General features: G+C 34.8%; 1 protein-coding gene across 1 annotated transcript in view; it reads left to right on the top strand.

Moving 5' to 3' along the window:
* The window catches only part of DCDC1 (doublecortin domain containing 1), a 433096-nt gene that overhangs the window by 74936 nt on the left and 341059 nt on the right, over positions 1-17101 (top strand). The window contains 1 exon segment of the mRNA XM_047690790.1: positions 14774-14940. Coding sequence (XP_047546746.1) covers positions 14774-14940 — 167 coding nt within the window.

Raw genomic sequence — 17101 nt, 5'->3', positions numbered from 1 at the left:
TCCTTTGCCTAGGAAAAAGCACATATTCTCCAACCAAACTTCTATATTGCATGGACATCCTTCCCCTATTGAGATATATGGTATTACAGAAGCATGTAACAGTGGTAGCACACATGTAGCTAGTGTCACATTTGGTAGATTTGTTCAATAACACCCTCATTCCCCCTAATATTTCCTAACTTTTTGTTCTCTTAGCTTCTTTGGCTTAATTATTCCATTATGGTGAACCAGAGAAGTCACTCTCTCTCGAGGACCTTAAGTCTCTTAGGACCTATTATTCCAGTAACCAAACCCTGCTCCTGAGTGGATCCTTCTAGATTCTGGTGGGTAATATGAAATGTACACTAGAAGATTCTGAAATGACTTAGAAAATAATTAAATTGGTTCCAAGGCCATGCTTTGAACACTGAACGTTCATTTCCTATTCCATTCCTCACCCCAAATTATACATAGTAGCACTGTCCAAAATAGCTATTTTTTGACACGTTCTTCTGAGATTCTATAATGCAATGAGATCAAATGACAGGATTAACGTATTTCAATCACAAAATTCCAAAAACATACCCTGAACTTGAATGTTAACTCTTGTCCATTATGGAATTTTTGTGAAGAAATTAAAGTCAAAGAATAAAATTCTGAAGAAATGAAAATCCCGTTTTTACATTTACACAGAAGTGAATTCCAAAATAAACTAATTTACCTCTGTGAGTTAAAATCCAATAAAAGTTCCAACTCCTCAAGTTGAAATTCAAAGAAATGAAAGTCCTTAATTTTTATTCTTCCCTGTGTCAGCCAGATGACTTCTGGATGCCTAGTTTGAACTAGAATTCCTCCAGCACCTATCTTCTGGGCTCCTGCCATGGGTGTCATCCCTTAGGACCTGAGAAGTTGAATTAAGTCTACACCAAATTTCTCATGCACCCTAATTCTAATTCTGGTGGCAAAGCATCCATCTTGCCTCAGGAGCAATTATTTCAAACCTGGCTCATCACGGCTGCTGTCATGGCCTCTGTCTACAGAATCATTTAAGCCAAAAAACCCTACTTTGTGAACACAGCTTCCTCCTCATCTTCATATCAGTTCCCATTAGAGAGTAACTTTGCTCCATGGATTTCTGATTCGAAGTGGCTGTTTATGTTTCTGAGCCTCATGGTCTTAGTATTCAGTGAGGACTAGCACAATGTCATTTCTTCCTGTAGACAGGATCTTTGCTCAGTTTTTGGATGCTTCTGGTCTTAAAATTTCTGTTCCCTCTTTCTACAGTATTTAGGATTTGTCTTTACTGTATTCCAATTCCTTTCAGAAAGTTTCCCTTTTCTAACAGGCACCGGCTGTATTGCTTGCTTCAGTGGACTTCTTTCTTTTCTTTTACTTTCCCTTTGCTATTTGTTTCATTCTTGTATTTTTCTATCATATTCCTGTAGTTATTTTTCTTGCAGCGTGTCTCATAGTGAGAGATATGAAGTCAATAAGCTCCAAGTTTGTCAATATCATCCTTTGTTCAAACCAGTCCTACCCATTTTCACCTCCCTGAGTTAAATAATCCTATCCAGGATGTATTTTCCCACAGTCTAACATCGAATTTTGATCTGACTCTTGATCTATTATTGCTGTGCCTGAATCTTCTGTAATATAATTTATCTTCTCTTTGGCTTTTCTTAATCTTAGACCCAGAAATTTGGGGTGTTCCCTAAATACTTTTTTTGAGTATTTGATATTAATCTTCCTAGTATTCCCCTTTCCAGTTTATTCAGATTTCAAGAGCACTCTTTGGATAGTTGTCTCATCCTTAAAAGAGATTCTCCAATTGCTCTTTCTATTAATTTATCTGTAACGTAAGTGTTACCTCTTCACAGTATTTGTGGATTCTTCCTCCTTTGGGGGATTGCTCTGACTCTACTCTCCAAGATCTTTATTTCTCTGGTTGGTTTCACTGGGTTTCAGTTACTGTTTGTGATTTTGTAACAATTACAGTATTTCCCCCTTTTATAATAACATCTTTAAGAGTAGTTACACTTGGATACCCTCATATCTGGCCTTCAGGATTTTAGTTCCTCTTTTTCATATCTGTTAAAAATGCATGTTCTGGGGCACCTGGTTGACTCAGGTGGTTAAGCATCGAAGTCATGATTTAGGCTGGGGTCATGATCTCAAGATCATGGGATCTAGTCTCAGGGTTGGGATGCATGTCCTAAGTGGAGTCTGCTTGAGATTCTGCTTGAGATTCTGTCTGCCCTAACCCTCTCTTGCGCTCACTGTCTCTCTCTCAATTAAATAAAATAAAAATGTGTGTTTAAATCAGATAGTTACCTTTATTCTAGGAGATCTCTTTCTTCTTCCAGCTAAATAACCCTATCTTCTTTTATTTATTTTCATGCATATACCGCTTTATTCTGGTCATAAGATTGAAGCATATTTTATTTTATTTTATTTTTTTAAAGATTTTATTTATTTGACACACACAGAGAGAAATCACAAGCAGGCAGAGAGGCAGGCAGAGAGAGAGAGGAGGGAACAGGCTCCCTGCTCAGCAGAGAGCCCGATGTGGGGCTCGATCCCAGGACCCTGAGATCATGACCTGAGCCAAAGGCAGAGGCTTTAACCCACTGAGCCACCCAGGTGCCCCAGATTGAAGCATATTTTAAAGCCATTTTAGGGACACCTCGCTGGCTCAAAAGGTAGATCATGTGACCCTGGATCTCAGGGTCATGAGTTTAAGTCCCATGGTGGGAAGCCTACTTGAGACCAGTTTACTTTTTCCTCCATTTCTTTAGCAAATCTGTTTCCTAGATGTGTAATACTTTCTTCCAGTTGTTTCTCTAACTTAACTGAAGAAGATGAAGTGTTCTTTTTACAACAAATCTACCACCTTTCTGTAGATGAAACCATTTTTAATTTGGGTTTCTGAAATTTAGAACATAAATGTTCATAATTTATCAGAATATATTTTCCCAAGTCAATCAATGACAAGTAAAGCAGTCTCACATCCCCTATCTTTCCCCCCCCACCCAGATCATTATATAATCTACAGTTGCATTACTATTTCTATTAGACATCAGATCATTGACCTAAATTGATCTTAAAGACAACTAAAGCCCCTAAGGTTTTGTTCACAATTTGCTTTTAAGCCACTTCTTCCTTATCCTGTATGTGTACTGCTGATTTTATAGGCATACATTGATTCCTCTGAAATTTCTATTTACCAGATTTTTATTTTAGTAGTAGTAGTAGTTTAGCCTTACAAGATTTTTCAGATACTTAATCTGTCACTCAGGGATTAACGTTTTTTTTTTCCATCTTTGTTTTCCCTTATAAATGTGGCCTGAATACCAATTTTATCACTAAATTATTGATAAAAATATTTTTTTTTAAATGTTGACTATGCCATGATTAGGGACAGAGATCTCTAGAATGTTAATAAAGTTCCTGCCTCAGATTTATAGTAATCTTCCATGGATATGACTGTTCATGTAGCTATGAATCTACAAACTCACCTATCTCCAATTTAGATTGTATCACTCTAGTAACACTATCTTTAGGAATGATTTTAGGGAGTGACTGTCTGACTCAGTTGGTAGAGCATGTGACTCTTGATCTCAGAGTTGTAAGTTCAAGCCCCATGTTGGGTATAGTGATTACTTAAAAATAAAATCTTAAGAGTGCCTGGCTGGCTCATTCATTAAGTGGCTGCCTTCAGCTTGGGTCATGATCCCAGGGTCCTGGGATTGAGCCCTGCTTCAGGGTCCCTGCTCCATGGGGGGCCTGCTTCTCCCTCTTCTACTCCCCCTGCTTGTGTTCTTCTCTCGCTGTGTCTCTCTCTGTCAAATATTTTATTTATTTATTTGACACACAGAGAGAGATCACAAGTAGGCAGAGAGAGAGAAAGAGGGAAGCAGGTTCCTCGCCAAGCAGAGAGCCTGATGCGGGGCTCGATTCCAGGACCCTGACATCATGACCTTAGCTGAAGGCAGAGGCTTAACCCACTGAGACACCCAGGCACCCCTAAAAAAATCTTTAAAAAAGTAAGTGATTTTATCTTATCATAACTTTTCATACTGAACCCATGCTTAAATCTTTATCATGGCCTAAAGGACCTTTATGATTTGGCCCCTACCCAGTTTCTCCTTATTCACTTCGTACTAGTGGCTCCTTCATCTCTTCACTCAAGTCATCTTATTTTTTCATTTCTGTTCCTCAAACACTTTATTCTTCTTAAAGCCCCGGTACGTTACCATATAATGTTTTCCCTACTTGGATTATCTCTCACCCTAACGACCTTGCAAGCTATTGCCTACTCATCTTAAAGGTCTTATTTTAAATATTTCTTTTTCTGAAATGCTTTCCTGACATTGCCTTGCTCCTATGCTCCTTTCCTCCCTTGTCTAGGACAGGTATCTCTGTTATACTAATAGCACCCTGTATATACTGTTTCAATTATAATTCACAAAACTGCACTGGGAATTATTTATTTAATATCTGTCTGTCCTCTAGATTCTAAGCTCCATGAGGACAGAGATTTTGTAGTCTTGTCTGTATTCCCATGTTTAACTCAGGGCTAAATCATAAAATAGTATAAAAATTTGTGATGCTGCCCTTATCTGGAAACATGGTAATTAGATGCCCTCCCTTTTTTTCAGATTTTATTTATTTATTTATTTATTTATTTATTTATTTATTTTAGAGAAAGAGGGAGCATGCATGCACAAGCGGGGGGAGAGACAGTTGGAGGGAAGAGAGAGAATCCCAAGCAGAGTCCACACCAAGGGTGGAGCCCCATATGGGGCTTGATCTTATGACTCTTAGATTACCAACAGAGCTGAAATCAAGATTCAGATGCTCAATTGACTGAGCTACTCAGGTGCCCCCCCGTAGATGCCTTTTGATGTGAGTGGTAAATTCAGGACACTGAGAAGGTATCTAGTCAAATGCTTCCCTCTCTCTTTATGCCCTAAAAATGCCTAGTACTGCTCTCTTATTGCTATCACTACTGCTTCTGTTCTGCTAAATGTGGAACTGCAATGGTCCAGATAATTTGGGCTTTGTAAGTGGTATTGCTTTTTTAGCTAAGAATAAGTCAAGACCCATAAGGGACAACTGTGTGTGTGTGTGTTTTCATTCTGATTCCTTTTATTACTTTCTCCAGGAAAGAAATTTGGGATCCAAGGCAGTATGCATTCATAACTTTCTCTTGGCTTGTTTTGGATGCTAAGTGACATATTTCTCTACCATTTTTTGAAAGATTTTTAGTTTATTTTATTTGAGAGAGAGAGAGCCCACAAATTGGGGGGCAGGAGCAGAGGGAGAAGCAGACTCCCCACTGAGCAGGGAGCCCGACATGGGACTTGATCCCAGGTCCCTGGGATTATGACCTGCACCAAAGGCAGACGCTTAATAGACTGAGCCACCCAGGCACTCATTTTTATTTTTAATTTTCTTTCTTTATTAATTACTTTTGTTAACGTATAATGTATTATTTGCCCCAGGGGTACGGGTCTGTGAATCGTCAGGCTTACACACTTCACAGCACTCACCATATCACATACCCTCCCTGATGTCCATAACCTAACCACCCTCTCCACAAGCACAAAATCAGAACTTTCTCTATCATTTTTAAATAGAAACATCAAAGAAGAGCCCATGAATTCTACATTGCCCATGAATTCTAAATAGAAGACCTAAACAGGAGGTTTGCAGACATTATATGTTCTCTTACCTTGTTGCAGATATAAGCATTTATCTGGGAAGAGACATACAGATTTAGTAGTAGGTCCTTGCTTAAGGATAATAGATGGTAGCTATAGTCTACTGGGATCTATTTCCCATTGGAATAAATAATAGTGATATGCTGGTGTTAGAGATGTCAAACCCCATGTAAGGAATTTCCCCAAGAGTCTCCCTGTTTACCCTTCCTCTCTGTTCCTTAAATATTTATTTTATATATGAGTTTATTTACTATATGAGTTACTCCATATGGGTCCTAGTGATTACTGTTTATTTTTCCAAGAGTTCACAAACCATTCATCTTAAAATCTCTTCCAAAACTTTTTAGGGAATTAAGATCAAACTTATGGGTACAATAACTTCTTTATATTTTTAAAAATATATTTTATGTATTTATTTGAGAGAGAGAGAGAGCAAGCGCATAAACAGGGGAGAGGGAAAAAGAGAAACAGACTGTCTGTTAAGTAGGGAGCCCCACATGGGGCTCAATCCCAGCACTCCAGGATCATGACCTGAACCAAAGGCAGATGTTTAACTGACTGAGCCACCCAAGCAGCCCTGATTTCTTTAAAATTAACTACATTGCCCCTTTCCAATCCTTGGGTCCCAGTACTATTTACCTTTATTTCTCATATTTTATGAAGTGCAAAACTCAGACCTTTTGCTGAAGAGGGATGCCAAATGCTGGTGGTTATGAATCAACCCTTAAATCTCTCTGGGCTTCTTTGGACTATACAAAGGCAGCCAGTTAAAAGCCCTTTTGTGTAGGAAAGATGTCTCTCAGGGGAAGTCTTCAGATTTCCCTTAAGACTGTGCACCCTGTGATTTTGCCTTGGTTCCAAGGTGCCTTATAGATGTCCCTCAGTGACTTCCAGTGACCTCGAGGCATCAGAGTTGGGCGGTTCTTGTAGGTTGAACAAAACCAGAAAGTAATCACTGATTTAAATTTCTACTATTGATCTATAGAAAATCTATAGAAAATATTAAGAATTTTTAAAAACTTTTTAAAAGTCTTTTTAAAAAAAGAAGATTTTTTTTTGGTGGCAGTTGGAGAACTATTATAATTGGATCACTGTCATCTTTTATTAAATATGTGAATGCTGAGTTGTGTGATATGAACATTCACAAAGCAGTCTAATCTGCTCAGAGACACTTTAATATCTGTCAGAAATTCCCTTTTGAAGTCTTTAAAACATAGACTCTCTTTTCTATTCATGAAGATATGATCATCACTTCTAGGTTTCATTGGGCTAAACTTGCTTCAGTATTTATGTAATGTTTTAGCCAAGTCCTTGTTCTTTCTGTCTTCTCCTGGAGTTTGTCTTTCTTTCTAGCTTCTGCTTTTTATTTCTTATTCTCAGTCTTTGAACCAGAAATCTTGCCCTTACTTTAATGATGTTCCAATGATCCTAGAGGTTTATTATTAAAAACTGAAGTATAATTACCAGTGAAAACAAATAGCTTAATTATTACTGTTTGATCTTTTTAAAACAAAGCTCTCCATGTAAAAGAACATGACTCAGTATAGAGAGGTTTTCTTCCCCATAAAGTTTTCAGAAGAGATGGGATAGTAGACAAACTATGTAAAAATGCTAATTATAGAGGATTCTACTTTTGTGAAATAAACATTGAGAAATGAATATCAAAAGGGAACTCTCCATTTTAATTGCTTAAACTATTAAGCCTTTTTAGTTTATCACATTAAAAAATATAAATTTTTCATATATATGAATTTTTCACAACATATATATATATCCTAAATAAAATATTTGAATGTAATATATTGATCAAGCATTTGCATCTAAGGAGACCAAAACAGCTTTACCCACATTAAATGATATCTAGGGCAGTTTAAATTAGGTTGTGTATGCCAAGTATTATTATTATTCCTGCTTTCAGACTTAAGAAAAAAAGAAAAAGAAATTAACAAGAAAAAGGAAAAAGAATCCAGCTACATTTTTTAAAGATTTATATTACTTGTTACTTTATAATGTAACAGTAGAATTTTGAAACATTGTGGGGTGCCTGGCTGGAGCATGAGACTCTGGTGGAGCATGAGACTCTTGACCTTGGAATTGTAAGTTTAAGCCCCACTTTCAGTGTAGGGATTACTTAAAAATAAAATCTTAAAAAAAAGGAAACATTTTACAATTAGCTTGCTTTTGATGTTACTTATACATATAAGTGCTTTGTATATTTGATTTTGTTCCTAAGTCTTACGAAGTTTTCTGTTTCATCTTTTCCTATGGGGTCAACAGTTAAGTGGTGCCTCAGTTAACACCATTTGGATTAAGCTTTTCTCAATAGTAATAAAAATAAAAAATAATAATGCAAAAAAAGTATCAGTTGTTACAGCAAACAATTATATACTGACATTTCTAAAGGTCTTTACTTCTAGTTTTTGTTTGTTTTATTTATTAAGTTCCATGTATTGTATTTTCCAAAACTAATTCTAAGATAAGACCTTACATTTTTGTACAGAGCTTTTTAGTTTGAAAAGACAGGCCATATATATTCAATTACTATGTATTGATATAGGCCATGAGCACATAAAATAGATTAGATAATGTTAATTTTCAGTATTTAAGTAGCCATAAAGTTGTACATGTATCAGTTCAATTATTTTACGTTATTATTAAATACCAAATATTTAAGCGGCCCAAGGAACTGAATTCACAAAACACTTTTATTTTCAAAGACACACACACTATTATTTTTGTTGAGGGGGAAGGCAAGGCACAATAGAATTCCCAGCTTATTTCTACTTGTATAAATCAAGTTATTTAAATAAATGAATTGTGTATGCTGACCTGTTCTACCAATGTGCTACTGGGATGTATGAAAAAAAGATGTGCATGGTGGTGGAAGTAGAAAGAGGCATAAAGCGTATTGGAAAACTACCAAATGTCCCCTGCAAATGGGCCCTATTCAGAATCAGTAAGCGTATGATGAGTGAAGTGGTTTTGAATATCGCCTTTAGATTCCATGCTGTTACAAGGCCAGCCCTGAACATGGCAACTCTTATTTCCACACACAGTACCTCTTCACTCTCAATTTAACCCCAAAATCTGATGAACCCATTACTCCATACTTGATTTCATGGAACAAGGAGTAGATATAGTTACAAATGATCAATCACAAGCCGTGAACCAAAGCAGCAAGGCATTAACAATTCACACCATTTCGGTCCACTTGCTCGAGCAGAAGATGTGCCAGCATATTTAATGCACAGCTACTTCGTTCAGTTTAAGAAAAGACATGACTCAGGATGCATTTTCAAAACAGAGGAGACCTAAGATTTCCTACTTTCTAAGCCCCAATGTCAATGTTCACCCACATATCAGCAATTAAAATAACAAGGTGTTCCGCAAAGGTCACAATGTCTAAATTAAATTTTACTCAGGTAAAAACAATATGACCTATGAAATTCTTCCCCCCAATGCATCCCTATTCTGTTTGATCCTATCATACAAATCAATGTCTCTTAGAGCAGTATTATAACACTGTAGACCCCACAGGCAATATGCCGTCAGTTTAATAGGATCACTGAAAAACTAAAGCAGCTGTGAAAGATTGCTCTAAGTATAGCAATCGTATACTTGTCATTTTGTTCAGTGGAAGAAAAATCCAAATTTGGGTAGGCATCGGTATTTAAGAAAATGCCTGCTAAATCTTTTCACATAAGTACCTTAGGGACAGTAACATTTGACATATAGCACATAAACAAAAGTACACAGCAGCTGTTAGTTTAGTTTTGTTTGAATAAAAACATACTGATAGAAATCAAACAACACTGGAGACAGTATGCTTTACCTCATTCAATCTTCCCAGCAGACTACGCTTTTGAGTGGCATCTGCTGGTTGTTCAGGGACCGGGAGCTTTCCAACTATTACCTAAAGCTGGATAAAGAGCATGAAAACACACACATACCTTGGCACTAACTCATACTCCCTCCAGGCATACTTCCCGGATGGGAAGTAGTCAAGTCTTAGTACCTTTAAAGAACTCACTTTGTTTCCTCCAAAAAAGACTTTTTAGGTAAACTTTGTTTTAAAAATAAATTCCAACTGAATGGGAGAATTTCCAAATGATGTCCTGCTAAACAATAACTGAGTATCTTTGAGACTGAGATCTGAAACTTGCTGCCAGAGAACATGTAGAAGTTTCTTTATAGGTAATTATGCTCTGGACAGTGCTCTTTTTTCCCACAGTCTTATGTACTCAGACTGAAATGTGAAGATTACTGTATTATTTAAATTACGACTCAGGATATTTAATTGGCATGAATTTTAATTTTTAATTCACAGTAGGTTATTAAAGCCTTTGATTATTTCCAGTGCTTTTTGAAAACATATTAATTTAAAAATCCTCTTTTTAGCTTTCCATAGCAGATTCAAACGAGTAAGCAAAGTATCTCTTTTAATGTAAGATGTTACTTTTGGAAAGAGACTTATATTCTGTAGGTATAGAACTTGACAGGCACTCCAGTCTATTTCTACTTGGTAAGTTACATTAGCTTTGTGGTTTCTTTTTAGGGAGATATTTGCCTCCTTGTCAAAAATTCTTGTACTGCTCCCATCATGAATCCAAATAAGTTCAAACTTCTTTAGTAATGAAGTGCTTGAAGGCTGAACAGCTTCTTTTTTTATGAATAGCTTTTGAAATTACTGTGTTCGGTGTTCTTAGAGGGTATCATTTTTAGTATTTACAGTGGCTATTTTGACCTTAACCTAGTATTTTTGCTTTGTTATGTAGGTTTTATTGTGTGCTTTTTCCTATAGTAGCATGATTTATGACAGGGGTAGGATAGAGCACATGAGGCTTTTCCAAGACTTTTTAAGTACCCACCTCTGGCCTTCTGGCTTGTTAATGCTTCATTGCCAAAATGTATCATTTTCTTTTATAATTTCCTTCTTAGTTTTTAAGATCTTTTATAAGGAGAATTAAGACAAAACAGTTGTACATATTCTAAATGTACTTCAAAATTCTAGCCTATTAATAATTACTAAGTTTTGATCAAATTTTCATTTGGTCACAGAAAGTTACAGATTCTAAGTGTGCATAGTCTTTGTGCATAAGTTGAACTCATGGTCTTAATATTTGCCTAAAAGACTATCTGCAGCTTATCCGAAGTACTTTTAATTTGTCTGGTAGACATTTACTGAGCACTGCTTTTACAAACCAAAAACCACTATGGTCTCAAAACCCTAAAGCATTTGTGATTTACTGGAGGATGGAAATGGGTGTGGAAAAGATAAGAATTAATTCAAATCAGTAAAGGGGAAATAAAATTACAAACAATGCTCTGGGAAGCATAGAGAGGAGCAGTTCCATTCTGTCTGAGTAACATGGGATATTTTGCCACAGAACATAACATTTGATACAAACCTTGAAGGACAAGAATATATTCACAGATGGAAAAAAGGAGAAACAAATGCAAGGAAATGGAACAGCATGAGTGAGAAAAGTATCTATTGATAGTTATGAATTTGATATAGCTATTACTTTCAATCATAAGATCTGTTTACCCATGATGTTCAATACTAACTCTACCCGGGAAATTACTCCTTTCCGTTAAATGATCTATCTACTCAGCATCCTCAGTCTTCAGTCCAAACGCGTTGAAACTATTGGGTTTATTTTAAGTTACCCTGTAGTCATAACTTGAGAATAAACAAAATGGATAAAAAGCTATTCTCCAGTGGTGATAATGATCCCAATGGAATGATCACATTTGACTCATCTATGTATATTGATAAATTTAATGAATGAGTAATTTCCAAACCACTTATCTAATAAAAATTTTGAGACCCTATTTAATGAAAATACTGAAATTACAGAAAAGCAAAGCTCTGGTTGCTATTATGTAAATAAGAGCAAATAGGTAGAACACCTGTAATAAAGGCCTCAAACTTCAGAAGAAATGCCGTGTGTACCTATGCACACCAATATTAAAGGAATGTAGAATTATAGGAGCCAGCTAACCTTACTGAGTGAGGCAATATCTCTGAGTAGCAGTTTAAAGGAGAAACTCGTGGTTTATCCACGAAATAATACCCTGGTGTTCATTCACTGGGAAAGACATTTTTTTTTTCTTTGAGTGACTCTCATGGGCCTTGTTAGCTCATAGCAACATCTAGGTTTATGCTCTTTCCATGGTTGAAAAGTGTCTGTTGTTCTTTCTAAATAATTGCCTTTGGTTTTTGCACATCTTTATGCAATGATCTTTAATGCACTTAGCTTCAGAAACAGTAAAAAAGAACTCTACATAAAAGAAAAAGGTTTGTTAAGAACACTTATGAATTGTCTTTGGTATAGAACATTACAAATATCCACTAAAATGCTTAAAAAGTAATTCATACTCATGTTAAAAATCTACGTTTGGGGTTGAAAAGTCAATTGACTTATTTTTAACCAATTATTCTATTATATTTCAAAACTGTCATTTTAAGTCAATCCTTTTTATGGAGAGTTCTCTAATTGTAACTGATTAATAAATTTTATTTTTTAAAATATATTAGACTTATTTATACTTCCTTTCGAAGTATTTAGGGCGTATCATTTTCTTATGTTTTCTGTACCTTCCTAGTTAGTGGAAACATTGTTTGTTCTTGGAGTGTGCTTTGTCTTCCTTTTCAAGAAGATCATCAAAGTTACTAGTTTGCAGCTCCCAAAAAGAAAAGAGCCTTCTAATCCCTGATTCAGAGGCTAACCTTTATTAGCGCTCTTGTGGTTATAATGAGGACCCTGCTTCCAGCAGGGAGATTCTAGAATACTGAACAGATTATTCAACAAGTTCAGAGCAGATTCTGAGGTCCCTTATAAAACCTGCTTGTGAATACTGCTTTCTTTGCTTTGCTATTTCTGGTTTCCATAGTATTCCTAATTACATAAATCATGTGGAGCATGGGAGCTATTTTCCATCCTATATCAGTTCTGACACTGCTTGCATTTTGATATAATTTGTATTTTTTCCTAAGCTATATATATATATATATTTTTTTTTTCTTAAATTCTAATTTAAGGGGACATAACTCTGCAAAAAGTAGAACTTGTATTAGAAGATCTATGAAATCATACCTTGGAATTCCTTGGACTGAAATAAAGAATTCGAAAGTTACTTTGTGGCAAGCAAGGATGAATAAGGTTATAAAACTAGATAATCTGAGAACGTGTTCTCAGGTTTAAATTCAAGATTAAATCTAGGATGTAGATCATTCAAGTTTATTACCCACTTCCCAATTTACTTAAAATTATTTCAACTTAATAGCTATTTATGTAATGCCTTTCCATGTTCAAAAACTGTAATAGGTTCAATGAGTGTACCAAATTAAAAGTTTACAAATTAAAACCCAATACATAGTAATGTATGAATGTTACAGCAGTTAACTAAAAGCACTGATGATTCTTAAGCTAAGTTTTCTTTAGGAAAAATTAAAATCAAGATTGGTTTGTACCATACTTTTTTTAAAGATCGAAGAGTTATAATTCTAAAAATAAGTTTTTTTCTTTTTCTTTCTTTTATAGTATATGTGATCTTATATTTTAAAAAAGTTTGTGGTATTTGTTATGATAAAACTTAATAAAGAGAAGTAATTGCTCCAGTATAAACATGGTTTTGTTATGAGAATTTTAGGAATTAATTTCTGAGGCTGGATGAATGAATTTCATGCACACATCTAAAGATGTCTAAGTAGTCATTGGGTCATAATTTTCCTTTAACTTTATACTAGTTTTAGAGAAGCTTAAGTTCTATTTCTAACTTTCTCCTTAGTGTTAGAATATATTAGAAAGAATTTAAATTGTGCTATGGTAGAGAGTTACAGAACTTAGTGCCATAAAATGCATAACTTTTTTACTAGGAGCAAAATTCAGCAGAATACCAGTAGCAAAGGCCATTTGCATAACTCAGCCGCTCAGCAGCTCAGCTGAACCTAATTGTAATTCAATTTCCAGATTGCTACGCTAGGCCTCTCTGCATAAAATATGCCACATATAACATAACCAATGGCATGGAGCTAGGAGCTATTTTCTTTGCTGGTGATCTATTTAATTTCTTTTCTATTAGAAATATGTATCAGAATCAGGTAGCCAAGCCATATAGTTATTTTGTATGTTTATATTGTGTCACATGTGTATATTTAAGACCAAGTTAAAAAATGAAATCCTTTCATTTTTCTGGGTTCCCAAATGTGCCTAAGATTTCTTTTTATTTTTCATTTCTGGCATTTCAGAGGGAAATTAAATCTTAAAAAATGTTAGCTAGCTGCCATGTTATTTGACTATTTTACACTATTTCTATTTTACACTAGAAAGACTTTATAAGCTAATCGTGTGAAAAAGTGTATAATATGTCTGTCAAGTCCAGTATAGTATACAGGCCAACAAGTAAATATCTTCTAAATGTTTACAAAACGGGTGCTGAAATAACATTCCTAAATCTTTAACTAGTTTATATCTCAGAAACTTAAAAACAAAAAGGTGCAATAAAATGCTTGCTTAAGATTCCCTTTATTTTTAAACAGCGTTACCACCCTGTTTTTATGGGTTATTTAAGCAATGGCAGTGAAAAGACTTGAATAGGATGGCTTATAAAGGTGTGGATTATATTTTATGAATAATTTCCAGATGTGATGTTTTAGATATATAGACTCCTCTATGGGAAGCTATATACAGAAACAACATGGATCTTACAATTTTATCAGGACAATGCAAGTAGATTTCAGCAAGGTTGGTTCCAACTCATCTGTGATAAATGAGAAGATAAGGCAATCAGTGCACACCATGACACTCTGTGCAGCTAGTTAGGCACACTTCAGAACTATTCAGGTGTGCTCACAAAGCTTATGAGTCTTGCATGGGGGGTATCTCAATATAAATACATCCTTCATGGTGGCCACTAGTAATGCAGGAATTGCCTCTGTAAGACTTAACCCAGGTCAGATATAAATAATAGATGTTAAGAGTTAGTTCTGGTATTGGGACTGTGTTCCAGGCAGTGCATTTTCAGTTGGGTCAAAAGAATTTATTTTCCCTTATTTTCTTGCATAGTTCCTCTGCTTGAAAAATGCCTGCAAAATTCCATCACACTTTTGCGGGGACCAGTTTGGGTCTCTAAGGGAGAAGGTTTCAGCCCCTCAGGAGCTAAGATGTACATCCAAGGAGTTCTTTTGGCCTTGTACCAACAACTAAAGTCTGCAAAAAAATATTATACACAGGTGAGTCATCCCTCTTTAAAAATTGCTTTATTATGTGTTTTAAAATGTACTTGGTTGTATAGAGGAGGTGATTGGCATTGTGTCATAAAAAAACTGTGACATGTATTTTGTGAACTCAGTGCCCGTTAGGGAGCCAAAATGCTTCTTCTGTAATCTCAAAGCCAGCAATAATGGGGCTAATTGTATCTGTCTTTTGGTATGGGATGTCATATGTCTCATCTTTTCTTGCTGCATACTGTGCAAAGCGAAGGCAACTCCTTATGTGGAATTTCTATAGACAGTTACTTTAAGCAAGAAAATGAATAGCTCCTAAATCATTTGAAGGTTTAAATGCTCAGTCTTTTTTTCTTTTTTAGTATGAAATCAGAATTGCTATTGTAGAAGGTGGGCTAAAATGTAAACCAGTCACATTCTGGGAAATGAAATTGTGAATTAACTTCTTGTCAAGACTAACTCACTTCATTTATGCTTATTTAACTTGTATGTTTAGAAAGTAATCAGGTTAAGCTTAATTGTGTCTTTTAATTTTTAAGTATCCTTTCCATAACTGTGAGTTGTGTGTGTGTGTGTAAAGATTTTGATATTTTTATAAGGATATATAGGAACTTTGATTTATCTTAAAGTGGAACTAAAATTACAAAGCAGAATGATTGATGCCCATTTATAAAATAAAAACAGAGTTGCCACATTTTTAGAATCCCCTTTGTACTTGGTCTTAAGAAGTTAAACATATATTTTACCATGTTAAATAAAGTCTAGGTTTTGCATTTCTAACTATGAGGTTCCAATTTAGGACGGGGCTCATTATTTCAGGCCACAGGCCACTGAAAAATGGGTATTTTGAAAACATCACGCTATTATTCTCTGCGTGTTGGGGGAGGGGAGAGAGGCATGGGATGTGGTCTCAGTGTTCACACAGCACCTCCTGCTGTCTTTTTGGAAAAGGACAATTTGTATTGACGAGAAGAAATTCTTGAACTAAGGTGTCCAGAACTAGCAAGAAATATCTTCCCATGAGAAACTTTTATTCTCAAAATGTGATTATTTCCTTAGTTAATTAATCTCGGTGGATCCAGAAGTGGGATTAATAATTATTGTAGATAAGGCTACTTATAATAATAAATATGAAAAATAAAAATTCAAACTTATTTTTAAATTTTTTATTAACCCAGTATCACATATAAAAACTGGTACAAATATTATACAATTTATTATTATTTTGGTCAAATTATTCAAATTGAAATATTAGTTAACTTTTAAGATACAAGGATCTTATAAAATAGATGACCAATTTAATTATAATCATTTATTTGGTATTAAATGGTTTGATTCTACTTATTAGACAGTTTAAAATTTTTTGATGTTTAAAAAAGAGATCATTCTCCAGTACAAGAGAAGCACTGTTTAAATCAAACCTTAAAAAACTTAAACATTTTTTAAGTTTTATAAAAGTGAGGATGTTAGAGATAAGAAACTGCTCAGAAAGTAATTATGGCTTATTTTTTATTCCATTATCCTAAACATGTAAAATTGAAATAGATACATAACAGTTGAACTAGATTGAAAAGAGTTCCGTATATTGTGAATAAAGAAAGTATTTCAAGAGTTACTGCTTTGATTTTAAAGGTTTCTTTAGGACTCAAAATTGATGAAAAGTACATCTGAACAAAATATGAACAAAAATTAAGATTTTTAGCATCTTTGAAGTTGTCTATCATCCACACTATGCCAGATTTGGGAATGTTTAAAAACCTAGGCTCTTTGCCATTCCTAACTAAACCTTTTACTTTTGCTAAATTGTAATAACTTAAACATTTGCACTCAACAGTTTTAATATGATGCTTGTTTAGGTTTATTTTAAAATATAAAAACGAAGAAAAAGAAATAGAAATTTACCTGTTATGCATTTCCATGCAAATTTCTATTTCTTTTAGATATGCTCAATTCTAGGTATTCCTGAGTCTCTTTTGTATTGTTATATCATGATTTCATTTAAAATTATTTGCAATGTTTAGAAAAGTCACTGTAGCTGTACCATTGTCAGGTCATCAGTAGCTAAGTGTTAAGCCTGGCAATTATTTTAACATTAGTAGGACTTCTTAGCAAATATCCTTCTTAGCACTAATGAACTTTATTTGAACTGCATTTACTTCATTTGACC

This window comes from Lutra lutra, chromosome 10, assembly GCF_902655055.1.
Source record: "Lutra lutra chromosome 10, mLutLut1.2, whole genome shotgun sequence".
Lineage (NCBI taxonomy): Eukaryota > Metazoa > Chordata > Mammalia > Carnivora > Mustelidae > Lutra > Lutra lutra.
This window is presented reverse-complemented; position numbering and strand designations above follow the sequence as displayed.